Here is a 16,193-nt window from a genome sequence, read left to right on the forward strand (position 1 = left end):
CGGAGGCAGTTCGGGTACGTGTATCCAAGAGGAGGAGAAAGAGCCGGATGTTGTTGCTATGGTAACACTGCATTGTCGTTGCCTACCCAAATTTGAGAATGGTGTATTTATTTATTTACAAATACGCTCATTGGGTACATCAGCACAATCTAATGAATCACAAGCAAGAAAAATATTATATTTGTTTTTAAAATATTTGAAAGAGATTGACACTGCCCGAATTTACTGTAGTTTTTGTTGTATTTTAAATGTTTTAACTACAAATTATTAGAAACACTTCTCAGCATGGTGATTGTATTTGCTGTGCCAAGTGTATACCTAACTATTCTGAATGAAAAAGTTGAATAATTGAGTAAAAAAAAACCATATTTGAAAGTATATGAAACAAAATAAAAGCCATTACAGTATTTGAAGGTAAAATGTTAAAACAAAAAAAAACACAGTAGATGACAGCATTGTCTTTACTTGACAGTGTTTATTGACAATATTGTTTTTTTTTTAAATAGAATTTAGAAATCACTAGTCACATGAAATGGATCATTACACACAGTAAATTAAGATCAATTATTATGAGAGAATGAATTTTTTAAAGTTAGGTCCGGTGTTAAAAGCTGCAGATGACACTGGCCCCTTCATCAACATTAATATTAATGTGACTATTGATAGCAGTATGACATCATCATCATCATCATCATCATCATCATCAGTGCATCATTATCCCCACACTATTCTTTGATTTGGAATTAAATGCAATTACCAGCATTTGATGAAGACTAAGGCGAAGATGACAAAAAAGCATCTTGACTGCTGTGAAAGTGCTTAAAAGGAAATGTTTCCCATCAGTCAGTCACACAGAACATTCTGTTTTGTTTTTTTTTTTTGTGTCTGGGCAAGTAAAATTAGGATTTTTGGTAGCATTTCTTAAAAATAAACCTGAAATCTGAAAAGTTTGGTGGATTATTTACTGCAGTAGGTTAAGAAAAAGACATCACTACTATCAAAATGAAAATTCACATATGATGCACTGAACTGTGTCCAACCTTGTAACGTAAAGTGAAATATGTGACAATACAATCTAACGTTTTTTTGTTTTTTTTTTCCATCACTGCAACAAGAGACAGAGGAACAATTATGACTCTTAACAAGATAAGGACTTTTTTTTTTCCCCACATACAATGCACTTTTTGTTACGTCAACAATTCTACAGTCTTGCTTGGAGCTCCGACATCCTGAACACCAATGACGACTTTTATGTAGGCAGTGAGATCACTTCCCTCACTTAGGGAGAAATCTCAACAAAAAAAAGTCACCTTTAAGAAGTTACATTCAAGGAGTAAATATGTTTTAGTGTGTTCTTTAGTTAATGTTACATACAGACAGACAGCAACAATAAAATCCACAATAAAAAATAGGAAATTATGGAGAGGAAATAAAAGATAACTTTGTAAGTAAGATTTCCTGAATGACTCAAAACATGCTCAGTCAGTGACACAAATAAATGTTTCAATTGGTTAACAGAATGTATACAATGTCCCTGTACTACACTTCACGTTCTTCCTTAAATTCTAATTATCGTCACGTTCGACTATTAAGAAACATTTCTGGGGAGGAAAAACTACAAACTCATCTTAAATAGGAAATACAATAAAAATAAAAGAATGGCTAATAATGAGGGTACATAAATAAGAAATAATCATGAAAGTCTTCACAAAAGCATTTAAGACGTCTTTCTACATCCGATTTAAATAGATTCAACAGGGCGAGATCATCTGAAGCCTCTTGAAAATGACAACTCTTTAGGCACTTGTAACATTCAAATAAAGACAGCGATGGAACGGTTAGACTAACGGTTCCACACCGTGGTCACACTTCACTGCCCGTCACGTTCATTTATAGACTAAAAAGCTTATTTTTGTCTGTAACCAAGAGGGAAATATATATGTTGAATCTTTGTCCACTAGCAGAGAAAGAGAGAGACCCTTCGAGTGGGGTCCTACAATTTTGATGTCAGCAAACAAACTTTCTATGCAATGCAAAGGCACACCAGGTGGGGGAGCACTGCCGCACGCTTCGGGGGCCTTAGTCCTGCGGGACTTCATCTCCAAGAAAGTGGATATAAGTTGAAATATAAGTGCTTTTAGCTTGTTTCTTTAAAATAATTTGAATCTGGCATAAGGTTAAAAACAATCATTACATTTGTTTGTGTGATGCATTCAAGAAAGTAGAACACATGGCCACCATACCATGTAGACACACATCTGATTTGACTATTTACATCGTCAGAATGTCAAGAAATAACATTTATGTTTGTACCGATATCTGTTAGTATAGTATGTTTATATATTCCAGTACATTGCCTATGTTTGAGTTACTGTATTTCTGCATATTTTTTTTCCCAATTGCTATGGGGGAATAAATATGATGCTTATTACAACAACTTTACAGGTGCCACTTACGATTCAAAAAATGAGCTACTGTATGTCGTTGATGACTCCATCCTATTGACTGGTGATGCATTCAGCATGCTGGTTGCAGGTGACGTGCGCCGTGAACACCGTATGTACACACGGGTTGCCGTTGTTGGACTGCAGCACTGTGGCACTGTGTTCTGTTTGTGGTGGTTACTTCAGAATGATCTGTTTCGGGGCGGGGCGGGGAGGGCGGGAGACAAAAAGAAGTAAATTTGTAAAATGACAAAGAAGTGACCAGATGAAATGTTGCTGGTGTCCAGTTCTCTCATCATATATTGCCATATCGAAAAAAATTTATTCGGTGAGAGTGTGTTTTGGTTAGAGAACGGTTTCATGACGCAAACCAAGGTTCCCCTGTTTTGAGAAAATGTTTCCATAACAAGTAAATTTGTAAAATGACAAAGAAGTGACCAGATTAAATGTTGTTAGTGTCTAGTTCTCTCATCATATATTGCCATATCGAAAAAAATTGATTCGGTGAGAGTGTGTTTTGGTTAGAGAACGAATTCATGATGCAAACCAAGGTTCCCCTGTTTTGAGAAAATGTTTCCATACCAAGTAAATTAGTAAAATGACAAAGAAGTGACCAGATGAAATGTTGCTGGTGTCCAGTTCTCTCGTCATATATTGCCATATGGAGCCAGCATATTGAATGATGATGGACAGATTTCAACTTGCACATGCAGATTCAAATTGTTATCTGCTTGTGTTAAAATCTTTGGCTTTCTGGAACAGATTCTTTAGATTTACATTGCTTTTTGTGAAAAAAATTGATTCGGTGAGAGTGTGTTTTGGTTAGAGAACGGATTCATGACACAAACCAAGGTTCCCCTGTTTTTAGAAAATGTTTCCATTACAAGTAAATTTGTAAAATGACAAAGAAGTGACCAGATGAAATGTTGCTAGTGTCCAGTTCTCTCGTCATATACTGCCATATGGAGCCAGCATATTGAATGATGATGGACAGTACTTCAGATTTCAACTTTTACATGCAGATTGTAATTTTTATCTGCATGTAAAACTATCATCGGAAACCAAGCTAATGTGTTTTGTGTTAACATTTTTGTCTTTCTGGAACAGATTCTTTAGATTTACATTGCTTTTTGTGAAAAAAATTGATTCGGTGAGAGAGTGTTTTGGTTAGAGAACGGTTTCATGACGCAAACCAAGGTTCCTATGTTTTTAGAAAATGTTTCCATAACAAATAATGTAAAGTGATATAATGTGTTCCAGGGTAAAGGTTTTTATAAAAAAATGTACAGGTTATATGAATATAAATTTTATTTTGATCAACACTTTTTAATAAATTTATAGTAAAAAGTAATTTTAATGTAGGTGTTGTGTTTAAAGACATTTCTAAAAGCCGTAGCTGTCAGTGGAGTTCATATCGGGACTTTTTATCTTAGCTGTCAGTATAAACATGAATTCATTTCCAATGCCGGTATGCTGGAGCCTATCCCAGCTGACATTGGGAGGGAGGCGGGGTGCACCCTGAACTGGTAGACAGCCAATCGCAGGGCACAAACAACTTTTCTCAATCCCATTCATCCCTATGGACAATTTAGAGTCGCCAATTAAACCGACATGGCCTCCCGTGCGAACCAATGTAAACGTGAAAATGATACGATGTCATGGCGAATGACTACTTCACGTGTCTGGGAGGTGAGTCTCTTCACATTAAAACTAAACGCAGCTTACTTAGCTGCCAATTCCAACTCTGATATAGACTTTGTAGCCACAATGTGCTAAGCATTGAAGAGAGAACAGTATGTGCTATTTTCTTGTTTCTTTTCTATGGTTATCATCACACTTGTCCCTCTTTGCCACAACTGATACTTTTGTGTAGTGGCCTCACAAAAAAAAAAAAAAAAAAAAGCAGAACAACACACTTACGGGGGTAATCCTTTAGACTTGTGCTGTGCCACACTTCCATATATTTCCAAATTGTACAAATATTTACTATATATTGAAATTCATATTGCACGACCTTGCTACCTGAGAACACATTTGTGGAAGTACTGTATTCTATGTAATGACAAAGACATTGAGAAGAGCAAAAAAAAAAGGCATGCGGAAATCATTGACACAGAAGTATTTGCAGACGTGAAAGTGTTCTCTACAAGTGTAGCCTGTCCTAGTAGCCAGTCGAAGGCACATGAAGCTCAATGACAGCCGATGCAAGCAGGGACACGAAGCGACTCCGTCGATTTAAAAAGCACAAGGTTGTCTCGACTAAAAGCCTTAAAGAAAAAAACAAAAAAAAAAACAAAAACAAAAAAGGAGCAAACCTGATTGGTTGGTGCTGTTGCTGCGTAGGGGACACTTGTGGCGGGAGAAGTTGCTGCAGAGACACTAGCAGGCGTAGCACTGTACATCATGGGGACTTGTTCAGGAAGGGGAACCATGAAAGCAATGAGAAGGCAGGTGGAGCATTACGATAACCATAGCGAGGTGTTTTGTGTCTATTGCCAGGCTAATACAAAATGACGTTAGTGGCTAAGCATCACTGGGTTAGATAGACTTGCAGCTGGCATGAGATTATGCAGCGAAGCAAGGCAGAGGGGAAGATATATCAGGGGAGGGCTGATAAGAAGTACGTACAATTAAGACGTATGACATCCCAGAAGCGATGACATGTACAGCAACACCGCTAAGTATTAGCACAGCTTTTTCAAAAATAACACACTCAACTTTATCTGTTGTCAAATCTCATAAATACACTCACCGCGTTCGTGGAACAAATCATACTTTGATTTTAAAATGTATATTTTTCATTCATTCATTTTCTACCGCTTTTCCTCACGAGGATCGCGGGGGTTGCTGGAGCCTACCCCAGCTGCCTTTGGGCGAGAGGCAGGGTACACCCTGGACTGGTGGCCAGCCAATCACAGGGCACATATAGACAAACAACCATTCACACTCACATTCATACCTATGGACAATTTGGAGTTGCTAATTAACCTAGCATGTTTGGTTTTTTTTGGAATGTGGGAGGAAACCGGAGTACCCGGAGAAACCCCACGCATGCACGAGGGAGAACATGCAAACTCCACACAGAGATGGCCGAGGGTGGAATTGAACCCTGGTCTCCTAGCTGCTAACATATTTAATTCATATTATTTTATTATGAATATATATATTATGTTTTACCATTTTTTTTAAATGTCACTGCATTGTGCAGATGTATCTAACAAAGTGGTGAGTGTATATTAATATATACTGTATTACTTATGTAGCTGTGGTAATACCTAATAATACATTAATGCCGTATCACAACAAATAAATGTATGTTGCAAAACAACACTGCAATCGCAACATTGAAATAAAATGACGTGATATGTGTGTGTGTGTGTGTGTCATCCTGATTGCAATAATGAACGATCACGGTAATGGTGCAAAATATATATTGTGGACTGTGAGACAGGGGGATGGGACTTACCGACACTGTTTGCAGGAGTCATACATAAAAGAGAACCTGTTTGCACAACGACAAACAAAAGAATGCATCTTAATATCATAAAAATGCTTGAAACATTGCAAGAGCTGTACTCAAAACAAAATTGCTTGTCTTTCTAGTTCAATTTTACGAGCTCGAAAGAAGAAAAAAAAAAAAAAAACAACAACAGGTACAGAGCCAATACTGTCGGGTGGTCAACAAATAAGGAGTTGCCATGTCAACTACAATGTTGCTAGGTAGCAGCCTTCGTCCTGCTGCTGAATGTCAGCGTCTGTTAGAAGACGACAAAGTCATGATGGTTGAAGGGCACTCATTGATTACGTTCATTACCGAGGAGCAAAGTCACTCCGCCGGGCTTGTGTAATAGTGGTGATGTCGTTTGATTGAAAAAGGCACCGGCATTGAACAACAGCGAATGTGAGATTATGTGCAACTGCAACATGTACTAATTAACTCCTTCAGCGATAGCCATTTTTCAAAAGACACCCCTGTCATTGGGACTGATTTTTAAAGGCACACAGGGTATTTGTGTTCTATCTTTGTGTCATCTATGCCACAATGCAACAAAAATATTTACATTTACATATATATATATACACATTTATATATACTTAGATATATATATATATACTTAGGAACCGGCGGTAACAAAGTGATGCAGAACCACTGTTCTTAATTGAACGCTGGTTCCTAAATGGGAGTACTGGTACCTCTGGGGGTACATGAAGGCACTCTGAGTGATAGGCAAGAATTTATGGTCACATTCTCGTGACATGTCATATACAATTTTAGCAATTTTTTTAGCTCTTTAAATTGAGTGGGTGTGGCTTACGCTCAATAGTCTGGAAACGATGGTATAGGTTTGCCCCCTTTACTAAGGTATTAGATTCGGTTACTTTACTACAGTAAACCTCGGATATATCGGATTCAGTTGTTCCCACTGGTTTTGTCCGATATAAGCGAAATCCGTTATATGCGTATACCGGAAAATGTCCGTTTTCGGATTTATATCAGGCTATTGACAAGTCGGCAAGTTCCCATACATTTCAATAGCATGTGACGTCATTATCGTTTGCACTGAGGTTTATCGTTTGGTTTCTAAACCTCGCTAATAGCAACAAGAAGGCATTTCTACAGATTTGAGAAATTTTTTTTTCATTTCGTTGCACATGCTCATGTACATGTCTGTAATTCATACAAAGATGTTATAATCTTCAGCTTTGGCTGTGAACATGGATCAAAGATGGATCAAAGGCCACGATGCGGCCATCCGATATATGCGAGGGAAATTGGAACGGGACTGGAGATTTTGTCCGAAATAGGCGAAATCCGTTATAAAAAATCCGATATATGCAATGAATTTTTATTGGAAATGCATTACAGAAAAATTGGTTCTTTTTTATCTGTCCGTTGTGAGCGAATTTCCGATATATCCGAGTCCGATATATCCGAGGTTTACTGTAGTACCCGAAAAGTAAACTCAAGTCCAAACACCTACGAACATACAAAGATACAATAAATTACCTGCAGGGTAGAACGCAGCTGTGGGCTGCTGCAGTTGTGTGTTGGCCAGAGCCTGCTGATAGTGCAACAAACTGGGGTTGAGCAGCGAGTTTGCCCAGTTGCTCTTCTCCAGAGCTGGTCTCTTTGGCAGAGGTTGTAGGATGCTGTGGGGGAAACCCTGAAAGTGTTCGGGGAAGGGGGAGGAAACAAACAGGACTCATTGAAAACCATGTTGTTAATTAATATACGGTGGCTACTTGAAAAAGAGAAAAAAAAAACAGTGAAAGAATACAACTAGACAACAAATGTGACTGTTAATTACACAGCATGCACTTATGGTTTCAGGATACAAATACGAATGGAAATAATGTATCATGTTAACTCTTAAGATCCCAATGTGACACAAATGAGAACTACAGGAAGCTCACAATGACAGAACGAAACGTTATTACAGTATCATTGACTAGCTACATGCAAAGCAAAAGGTGAAAATACCAGGTCTACAGTTGCCTCGAGGGGTCGCTTCATTGCTTTGGCAGTCGACTGAGTCTTTTAAGAGCGGACAGCGAGCACATGATGGCAGTGGGCCAATGGGGTTCAAGCGTATTAACATACAGCAAGCAGAGGTGCATCATGGGGGACAGCGTTGTGCATAGATGAGAAGGGGGAAACAAAAATAAGCTGAATGTAGTATACCACATAAAACACAATTTGCATGCACAGTAACTCGAATGTCCCATTAAATAATATATATAACATTAGCAATTTATCAGTAGCTTATTTCAATTTGTTTTCAACACTATTAATAATAATAATAATACTGTGGGAAATATGGATTCATATAAATATAGAGGGAAATGTGATGAAAAAAGCACTAAAAATCATGACACAACATAGCATCTGTCCAGCTGTGTTATTAAAAAAAAAAGCAGATGTGTCATACTGTATATGTTTAGTGAAGAAAAATATAAAAAGTTATCCCAAGTATATTTATATAAGAGCCATGCAGGAAAACTTCAACACAAGTGACGTGAAAAACAAAAAAATATGGTTTGAAATATAAACACAGATGGTCTATGGAGAACAACACACATAACAAAGATCACATCTGAGTTAAACACTTTGAATTGCATCCTGAATTTAATATACAGATGAATAACTATAATAATAGCTATCCTTAAAACATAAGTTCAATAAGCTCATCGGTACGGATAGATAAGGAAGGACGGGAGTGCCTTACCACGGCTGCAGCTGTGGCCTGAGCAGTCATAGCCGTCTGATGTTGACTGGACTTAATTTTGGCCTGCAAGTGCGCGGGCGGGTGAAAATACTTGCACTTGTCCCGGGTGCAGCGACTCTTGATGTAGTCCATGCAAACCGTGACGGTGTTGTCGATGGTGTCGATCATGGGGCTGTCGCTGGGGTGGGCGAAGCGGCAGTCGGTCTCCCCTCGGGCGCAGGTTCCCCGTTGGAACTCGCGGCACACCTGCAATGATGACGGCAAAATGTCAGATGGTAAAACGAGCAATTTGACCAATAGTTCTTCTAAAGTCCCAAACTCGGACATCTCTGTGTGGAGTTTGCATGTTCTCCTCGTTTTTTTTCCGGTTTCCTCCCACATTCCAAAAACATGATAAGTTATGAATGTGAGTGTGAATGGTTGTTTGTCTATATGTGCCCTGTGATTGGCTGGTCACCAGTCCAGGGTGTACCCCGCCCGCCTCTCGCCCGAAGACGGCTGGGATAGGCTCCAGCACCCCCCGCAACCCTTGTGAGGATAAGCGGTAGAAAATGAATGAATGAGGTATGCAATAGGTTCCATTTCCTGCTCTATGGTTATAGTCACATTTGTCCTTTTTTCTAATAATAGACCAGGGATAATAATAATAAAATTACTGTTAATAATGTATGTATGTATTTTGCACATTTTTTTTTACATATGCTCCTGGCTACTTGGGAAAAAGCAAAAATAAAAACACTCACAAGTCACTTTATTCTGTAATATTGCTTATTTTGTATATACACAATGTACACACACATATATGTATTGAAATGATAAGGCAAGTTATGTTTGAATATGTCATTACCTGGTTTTTGGTGATTAAAATACGGTCACCTATTCACATCCTCCCCTGGCACATAAAGACAAACAACCATTCACACTCACATTCATACCTATGGACAATTTGGAGTGGCTAATTAACCTAGCATGTTTTTGGAATGTGGGAGGAAACCGGAGTACCCGGAGAAAACCCACGCATGCACGGGGAGAACATGCAAACTCCACATAGAGATGGCCGAGGGTGGAATTGAACCCTGGTCTATTTCATATTCTTATATATGATAATATGTATAATGTGTAATGGTATGCTGTACCTCCAGTTTGTCAGTGCGCTGGAGCTTCTGTGAGGGGGAAGAAGGCGAGCTCTGGACCGCGACAGGCGAGCTCCCTTGAACAAGAACCTGGCTGCTGGGGAGGATGTCTGTGGGAACCAGGCTCATCCCGTGGCTCAGGGGTGTCAAGTAAGAACCGTAGCCCAGACCGGAGTTTGTGCCAAGACCCTGCGTAGCGGGGAAATGATGGTTGTGAGGTGAGGAGATAAACACAGGGTGGAATAGCTACTCCTCCTCGCGATCCGTGTGTGTGTGTGTGTGTGTGTGTGCTGCTTACCACAGACTGGAGACCAGCTGTAGGGATCATGAGCTGCATCTGCTGAGCAAGCACTGCAGCTGCTGTCTTCTGCTGGATGAGATTGTTGCGCCCGTTTATTTCCAACTGGGTCTTTAAGTGCGAAGGCGGATGAAGGTACTTGCAATTTTCTCTAGAGCATCGGCCCTGCGTTCAGAGAACAATGGTGGTGGAAAATGAACATTAAGATAGGGACACTCATAAAATTCAATTTTCCCTCAGCGCAGAGATTCTTGGGCAAAATTCCATCAACAGAATAATCATCCCTGCACTCCTCCACAGTGGCATCATCAGTGTGCAAATCACAATGAAGTGGTTGGTGTCTAGTTCCCTCTAGTGCTCACTGGAGGCTTATGCTTCACACCATACAAGTAAATGATTGCTGTTCCGACAGTGAAGAACAAACTCGAACTGAAACTGATTTGTGGATGGAGACAACTGCAACGTTTAAACAATTAAACAAAACTTCAAGTTTGGCAGACCTGTTATAGACTTTTTTTTTTTTTTTTTTTTTTATCCATTTGTGGGTTAGAATGCTAACGCTGTACAGGAAAGTCCCTTATGAAGGTCATGAAACAATGCATCTCTCAATAAGATCAATAAGGCTTTTCTTCATGGTTGTGACCTCAGGAGCAGTGTTACAAACAATACATCCAGAGTGAGGTCAGCGGTAGATGCTTGCCTCCTGTGAAAGTCACGGGACGCTCATTGCAGGATCACATGGCAAGCAGATGCCATATGCGCACAAACCAAAACATCTTCGTAGCGAGCACAGATAAAAGGGACACTTCTGACAACAAGCCAGAACTTCTAGCAGCAGCAGCAACAACAACAATAACCAAAACTGAAGAATCCTTCCTTACCTTTAGTGAGTCAAAGCAGGCGATGACCCTCCCATTTTCCACTTGGCAGCTCTTTGGCGGGTGAGCAAATTTGCACTCCTCATCGCTGCGTGAACAATTTCCTCGCTGGAACTGTCGACACACTTCCAGGGTTAGCCATTTTGTGTCTCTTCCTGATGAAAGGTTCAGCGACGCCATGTCCAAAGATTTTTAATCATAAAATGTTCGTTAAATGTTTTTTTTTTTTATTATTATTGTAAAGACAATCTTGATGCACCGAAAGCGGAAGGCAGATCACAGGATTTGGATGTGAGCTCAAAGTCCTCTCCTAAAACAAGCTGATGAGTGCTCCATCAGCTGGAGCGGAAGGATCAGATGGAGGGTCACTGAGGTGGAGATGACCCATCTAGTCAGACACCGCCACTCATTGGCTTTTTCTTTGAAAAACTATGCACGGCTGGTTGCTTTTTCAGACCATTATCCGGCTTTGATGGCGTGCAAAGTAGCGGCCTCCAGGTGAGCTATGATGTTTTTGTTGGCCTCAAAGAAAAAAACAGGCTTTCCACATGAAACAACCAACTTCTTCTCAAAGGCACTTTAGACTGGTGAGCTGAAAGACAAAAAAAACATTCATTTTATTTTTTGTACATTTGGCAAACACATTAATAGGAGACACAATATTTATCTTTTTGCCACTTCCAAAAGAGACAAAAACGTAACAAAAGACAAAAACAAATGGTAAAAAAAACACTCAAGTATCAGACAAAATATCACAATTCTACAAAACGTTGTTGTAGAAAGCTTTAGTCTGTGTCTGAGGCTCTGAAAAAAGAGGCTGTGATTCCGTCCTAACGATTACCGTAATGACGTATATCACCGAAGTCTCTCGCTTCAGAAACCAGTGGAATTATTTTGCTGGTTGGAATCTTAACCCCACAGACACATGCCGACAACACGCAAACTCCACCCTGAGATGCCCAAAAGCAGAATCAAACCCTCAACCTCCTGACTATGAAGCCAACACGCTAACCACTGTATCACTTTAGCTCACAAAATTTCACTATGGAATTCACAATTTGGGGTTTAACATAGAAATTACAACACAGAGATGGCCGAGGGTGGAGCTCTTGAACATCTCACTGACAAATAGTTATTAAAAATCAAACTATAAACAGATAGTTTAACCTAATAGCTTGTGGGCAAACCCCCCCAAGCACATTATTTAAAAACAAAACAGTTCTAAGACTTCACCCTTAAGTCATTATTGGTAATTATCTAAACAACAGCTCCACTGTGATCACATGCTATGTTAGTCTGAGCTAAACTGTTTTCCTCAGGCTCCCTCGCTCACAAAAGCATATACACACATATACTATGCGTGTGTATATATATTTAACCATTACAAATTTCCATACATCAGTGACTGAAAAAAAAGACTGAAGAGACTGTTTGAAACTGTCTGAAGATAAAAACATGTCATGTCTACAGGGCTCTAGTAATGGTAAAAACATATTTAGAAATTAATAAACAGGTTTTCTATGCTCAAACTATGGAAATATTCCATGTATTAACATTAAATTCTTTAACAATTTAACATTAAATGCTTTTTGTAAGGGCAGAAAAGAAGAAAATGCACATGACAGTAGTAGTAAACATGACATTGCTCTACTTTTAGCAGAAAACTTGCTGACTGAATCATTAACTCCTTTGCTTGTTGCAGCCAAGGAGAGCACTCCATTTTGCTCAAATGAGTCAAGACACGATTAATCAATGATCAGGTTCATCATTATAAGAATTAAACTACGATTGCAGCGCCCAACCTTTATACAAGTATATTTTTAATGCACTTGTACTTATGAAGGCATCCTCGTTAATTGACCTTTCACCCCGAATAAACCCTGCCCTGGTGAGAAAATAACAGCCCCTAACAGCGACGAAAACTAAAAAAGGTACAAAAACAGAAGCAATTCAATTATTCTGCTCCAGACACCCGAAAATATTAACAAAAATACATACTATAAACAGTTATTATAGTTTTAACTGCAGAAAGCAACACAAAAATAATTACACATGACTAACGAAATTGACAAATGAACATTTAACATCATTTCTACGTATAAAACACACAGCAATAATGGCAAGTGGCGGTGAGCGAGATATGTGTACTTTGTTCAACTGAATAGTATTTTTCACTTTCTTTGTCAAACTGATGACACAATTTTCTTTAGCCCCATGGTGGGTTATTTTGCAGTGACCCAATAAAAAAATGAAAGGACAGACAATCACCGACATGTAAGGTGCTTTGTGTGGGCACTCGATTCTGCAGAATGACACACGGACTATGTGTTGTACTGCGCAATAACCTAGACAGTGTATAAAAAAATGGGATAAAATGTTAATCAAAAGCTGCTGTTTGGTCAAAAACCTGAGGTTTGACGAAGAAAAAAAACCACAGGCAACTGTCTACGAGATTTTTAGAGAGATGAGTCGGACAGGAAAGGAAGTGGCAGATACGTCATGCTGATAGTGACTTGGCGACTAGGAAATTAATCAGTTACGCTTCATGTCGGTCGACCTTCAGTTCATAAAGAACATAAAGAAGGTTAAGACAAAGTTTAAACACCATGTGGCTTAGTCAAACACAAGACAGGATACACAGTCGTGTACACTTGGCCATGACACACACACACACGCACACACAGGAAGTTGACAGTCAGGTTGGAAAAAATTGGATTAGTTGCATATAAAGTGTATTCTAAGAAGGTAATCTACTGGAAACCAGGGTTTAACAAATATAAAGACTGAAAAAGGCTTAAGATTTGCCTGATTGCAGACTAAGACCTTACTGTCGCACGCCATCGTGAAATCCCATCGCACACAAGAGAACATTCCTTTGGGCACACAAGTCAGGAAATGAGCCCAAGCAACCAACCTACCTTAGTGCTGTCTCTCTGCAGCACTTCCAATCCACAAAAAGAGCTTCAAAAGATAATAAAAATCAAAACGGATCTCATCTCTTTAACTATTTGTGCTAAGAACTCAAAACATTTCCTTCTCAACAACAGTGAAACCAGAGCGCCCTACAAGTCCAGGCTGAAACATTCCCAGCCTCCCCCCCTTCCTGCCGGGAAGACCCTCCCAGTGTGGAATTAGCCAATAGGAAATGAGAACAGGACACACAGTGAAGAGTGAAAGCTGGCTGAACAGATTGCTGCAAAACACTGCTGGCTTAGAATAAAACTTTACTTTCCTTCATGGCGGAACGCCTTGCTGCTGGAAACTAGGAATCTACAAGTATACATATTTGAAATATGGCATGAATCCTGTTCAAGTGTGTGTGATCGGCTTTGAAGTTTAAGATTTTATCATGGCTCTGACTATATTTTTCACAATTATGAATTAAAACTGCTTTAAAAAATGAAATTTGCTGTGCTGTTTGGTAATCACGTAGATTTCTATACCGCAATAGCAGTCTTAAGAGAAACAACGGAAAATGTGCAGTCATGATGTTGTCAGTGATAGCTAATGTTAGTAGCTAAACTTTGTCAAATCGCTATCCTGAATTAGCTGACAAGACAAGCAACTAGCGCGTGTTAGGTCGGGCGTAGCTTACATATTCAAAGCAGGAAGAGGTCGGGATGTAATGCTTGCAGTATATTGGAAAGCTATAGCTCTTTGACATACAGCAGCTTTAAAGTTTGCTTTGTTTAATGCACACTTCAGAAGTCTAAATATGTAACTAGTAGAATACACATGTGTTTACTTCATATTAGCATTTTTGTCATAACCGTGTAAGGCATTATGTGCTTTAAAAACTGCATATTCAGTACATGAAGTCAATTTATGACATATATAAACATGTATTATAATTTCAGGGTGACAACCTAAAATGTAGACTGGTGTTAGCTTAAAAGACAAACCAGTTAATGTACAACTCATTCTTGTGGACACAATTTAACCTCTATGAAAACATGTCTAGCTTGCATTTCCTGTGTTTATGACTGACACAGAATCATGACTAAAAAGAAGCCCAATCACGGTTAATTTGAGAATAATGTCATCTTTACAGAAGTATCGACGACGTCTCACTTTGTGAATATAATGTCGCAAAGACAACTGGCGAGTCGTTATTGAACGTCACTGCTGTTAACATTGGGCGTGTTGTGACGGTAGCATTAGCATTAGCATTAGCATTAGCAGCCCGTGTTGCTTTAGCTAGCTGTCTGTGCATATGTAATGAACGTCAGCGTTAGCTTCATGCTAACGGCTAGCTCCGGTTAGCCGGGCGAGAAGTTGCTTACCTCATCGCCGCGGATGGACCCCTGCTCCCCGCCGCAGGGGTGGGGGTAGATACGGACGGCTCGGACACGTCGGACACGTTTTTGCCCCGAAATGACCGCCCGACAAGCCAAGTGGGTGTAATAAATGGCGGCTTAATGTTTTATAAAGGTGCAAGGAAGTGATTCCCAACAGCTGTTACTTTGTGACACTACACTGATTTGAGCAACAAGCTATTGACAGCTTACTGCGCTGTCGTCAATGTGATGTCACACGGAGGGGGATATTAAAATGTACGACACCTAAATAACATTAATAATTCACTTATAGCAATCGAAATAAACTATAACACGTTAACAGAAACTTTAAATATAGTCGTGTATCATATGTAACCAAAATAGTTAAATGAATCATGTTATTATACAATATTACTCTGTAAACACCCCTCCCTGAAGGCCAAGTAGTTGGATCCACACCGATGCCAGGAGGCTAGAAGGGCAAAGGGTTTCCTTCTTGTTACCAAGGGAACAGCAATAAATCCATGAAACAGTTGATTATCATTCATCGCTGTTATTTTAATCATCATGACTTTGTAATTGTTCTTAACATTCAATCATCGAAACGTAACTTGGCGCACACACACTAGCATGTAATTAACAAAAATACATTACCCTGCGTTTGACATTACAAGCAAATTGTTTTTAGTGAGTAGAATAATATTAATATGGTGCAGTTGATTATAACGTCAGCTCTTGTTATAGATAATCTAGGAGGAAAATGCATACAGTGTCTTGCCAAGGTCAAATGAGACAGATGCTAATTCAAATACGCAGAATGGAACTATAGAGGATGTGATTTTATTGGCATCTTGTAAAGCAGTGGAACCTATGAATATATAAGTATTTGTTAAACATATTTTTCTCTTTATGCACAATTTAATGAATCTGAATGTG

The 16,193-nt window shown here is 39.2% G+C and overlaps 1 protein-coding gene across 6 annotated transcripts; it reads right to left on the reverse strand.

Moving 5' to 3' along the window:
• Positions 1-487: 487 nt before the first annotated feature.
• Positions 488-15,487, reverse strand: LOC131135419 (muscleblind-like protein 2a). 6 transcript variants are annotated; one of them, XM_058081219.2, is made up of 10 exons: positions 15,264-15,486; positions 10,984-11,572; positions 10,103-10,267; positions 9,808-9,993; positions 8,672-8,917; positions 7,927-7,980; positions 7,453-7,609; positions 5,911-5,946; positions 4,760-4,854; positions 488-2,636 (listed from the first exon to the last, which is right to left on the reverse strand). In XM_058081219.2, the coding sequence occupies exons 2-10, from the start codon at positions 11,158-11,160 to the stop codon at positions 2,622-2,624; spliced, it is 1,131 nt and encodes a 376-aa protein (XP_057937202.1). In that variant the 5' UTR covers positions 11,161-11,572; positions 15,264-15,486; the 3' UTR covers positions 488-2,621. The 6 variants fall into 6 exon arrangements, with proteins under 6 accessions (XP_057937202.1, XP_057937204.1, XP_057937198.1 ...); XM_058081221.2 differs by lacking the exon at positions 7,927-7,980; XM_058081215.2 differs by lacking the exon at positions 4,760-4,854.
• Positions 15,488-16,193: the final 706 nt, after the last annotated feature.

The sequence above is a fragment of the Doryrhamphus excisus genome, linkage group LG12, assembly GCF_037039965.1.
Source record: "Doryrhamphus excisus strain RoL-2023G ecotype Guam linkage group LG12, RoL_Dexc_Guam_v1.1, whole genome shotgun sequence".
Taxonomy (NCBI): Eukaryota; Metazoa; Chordata; class Actinopteri; order Syngnathiformes; family Syngnathidae; genus Doryrhamphus; species Doryrhamphus excisus.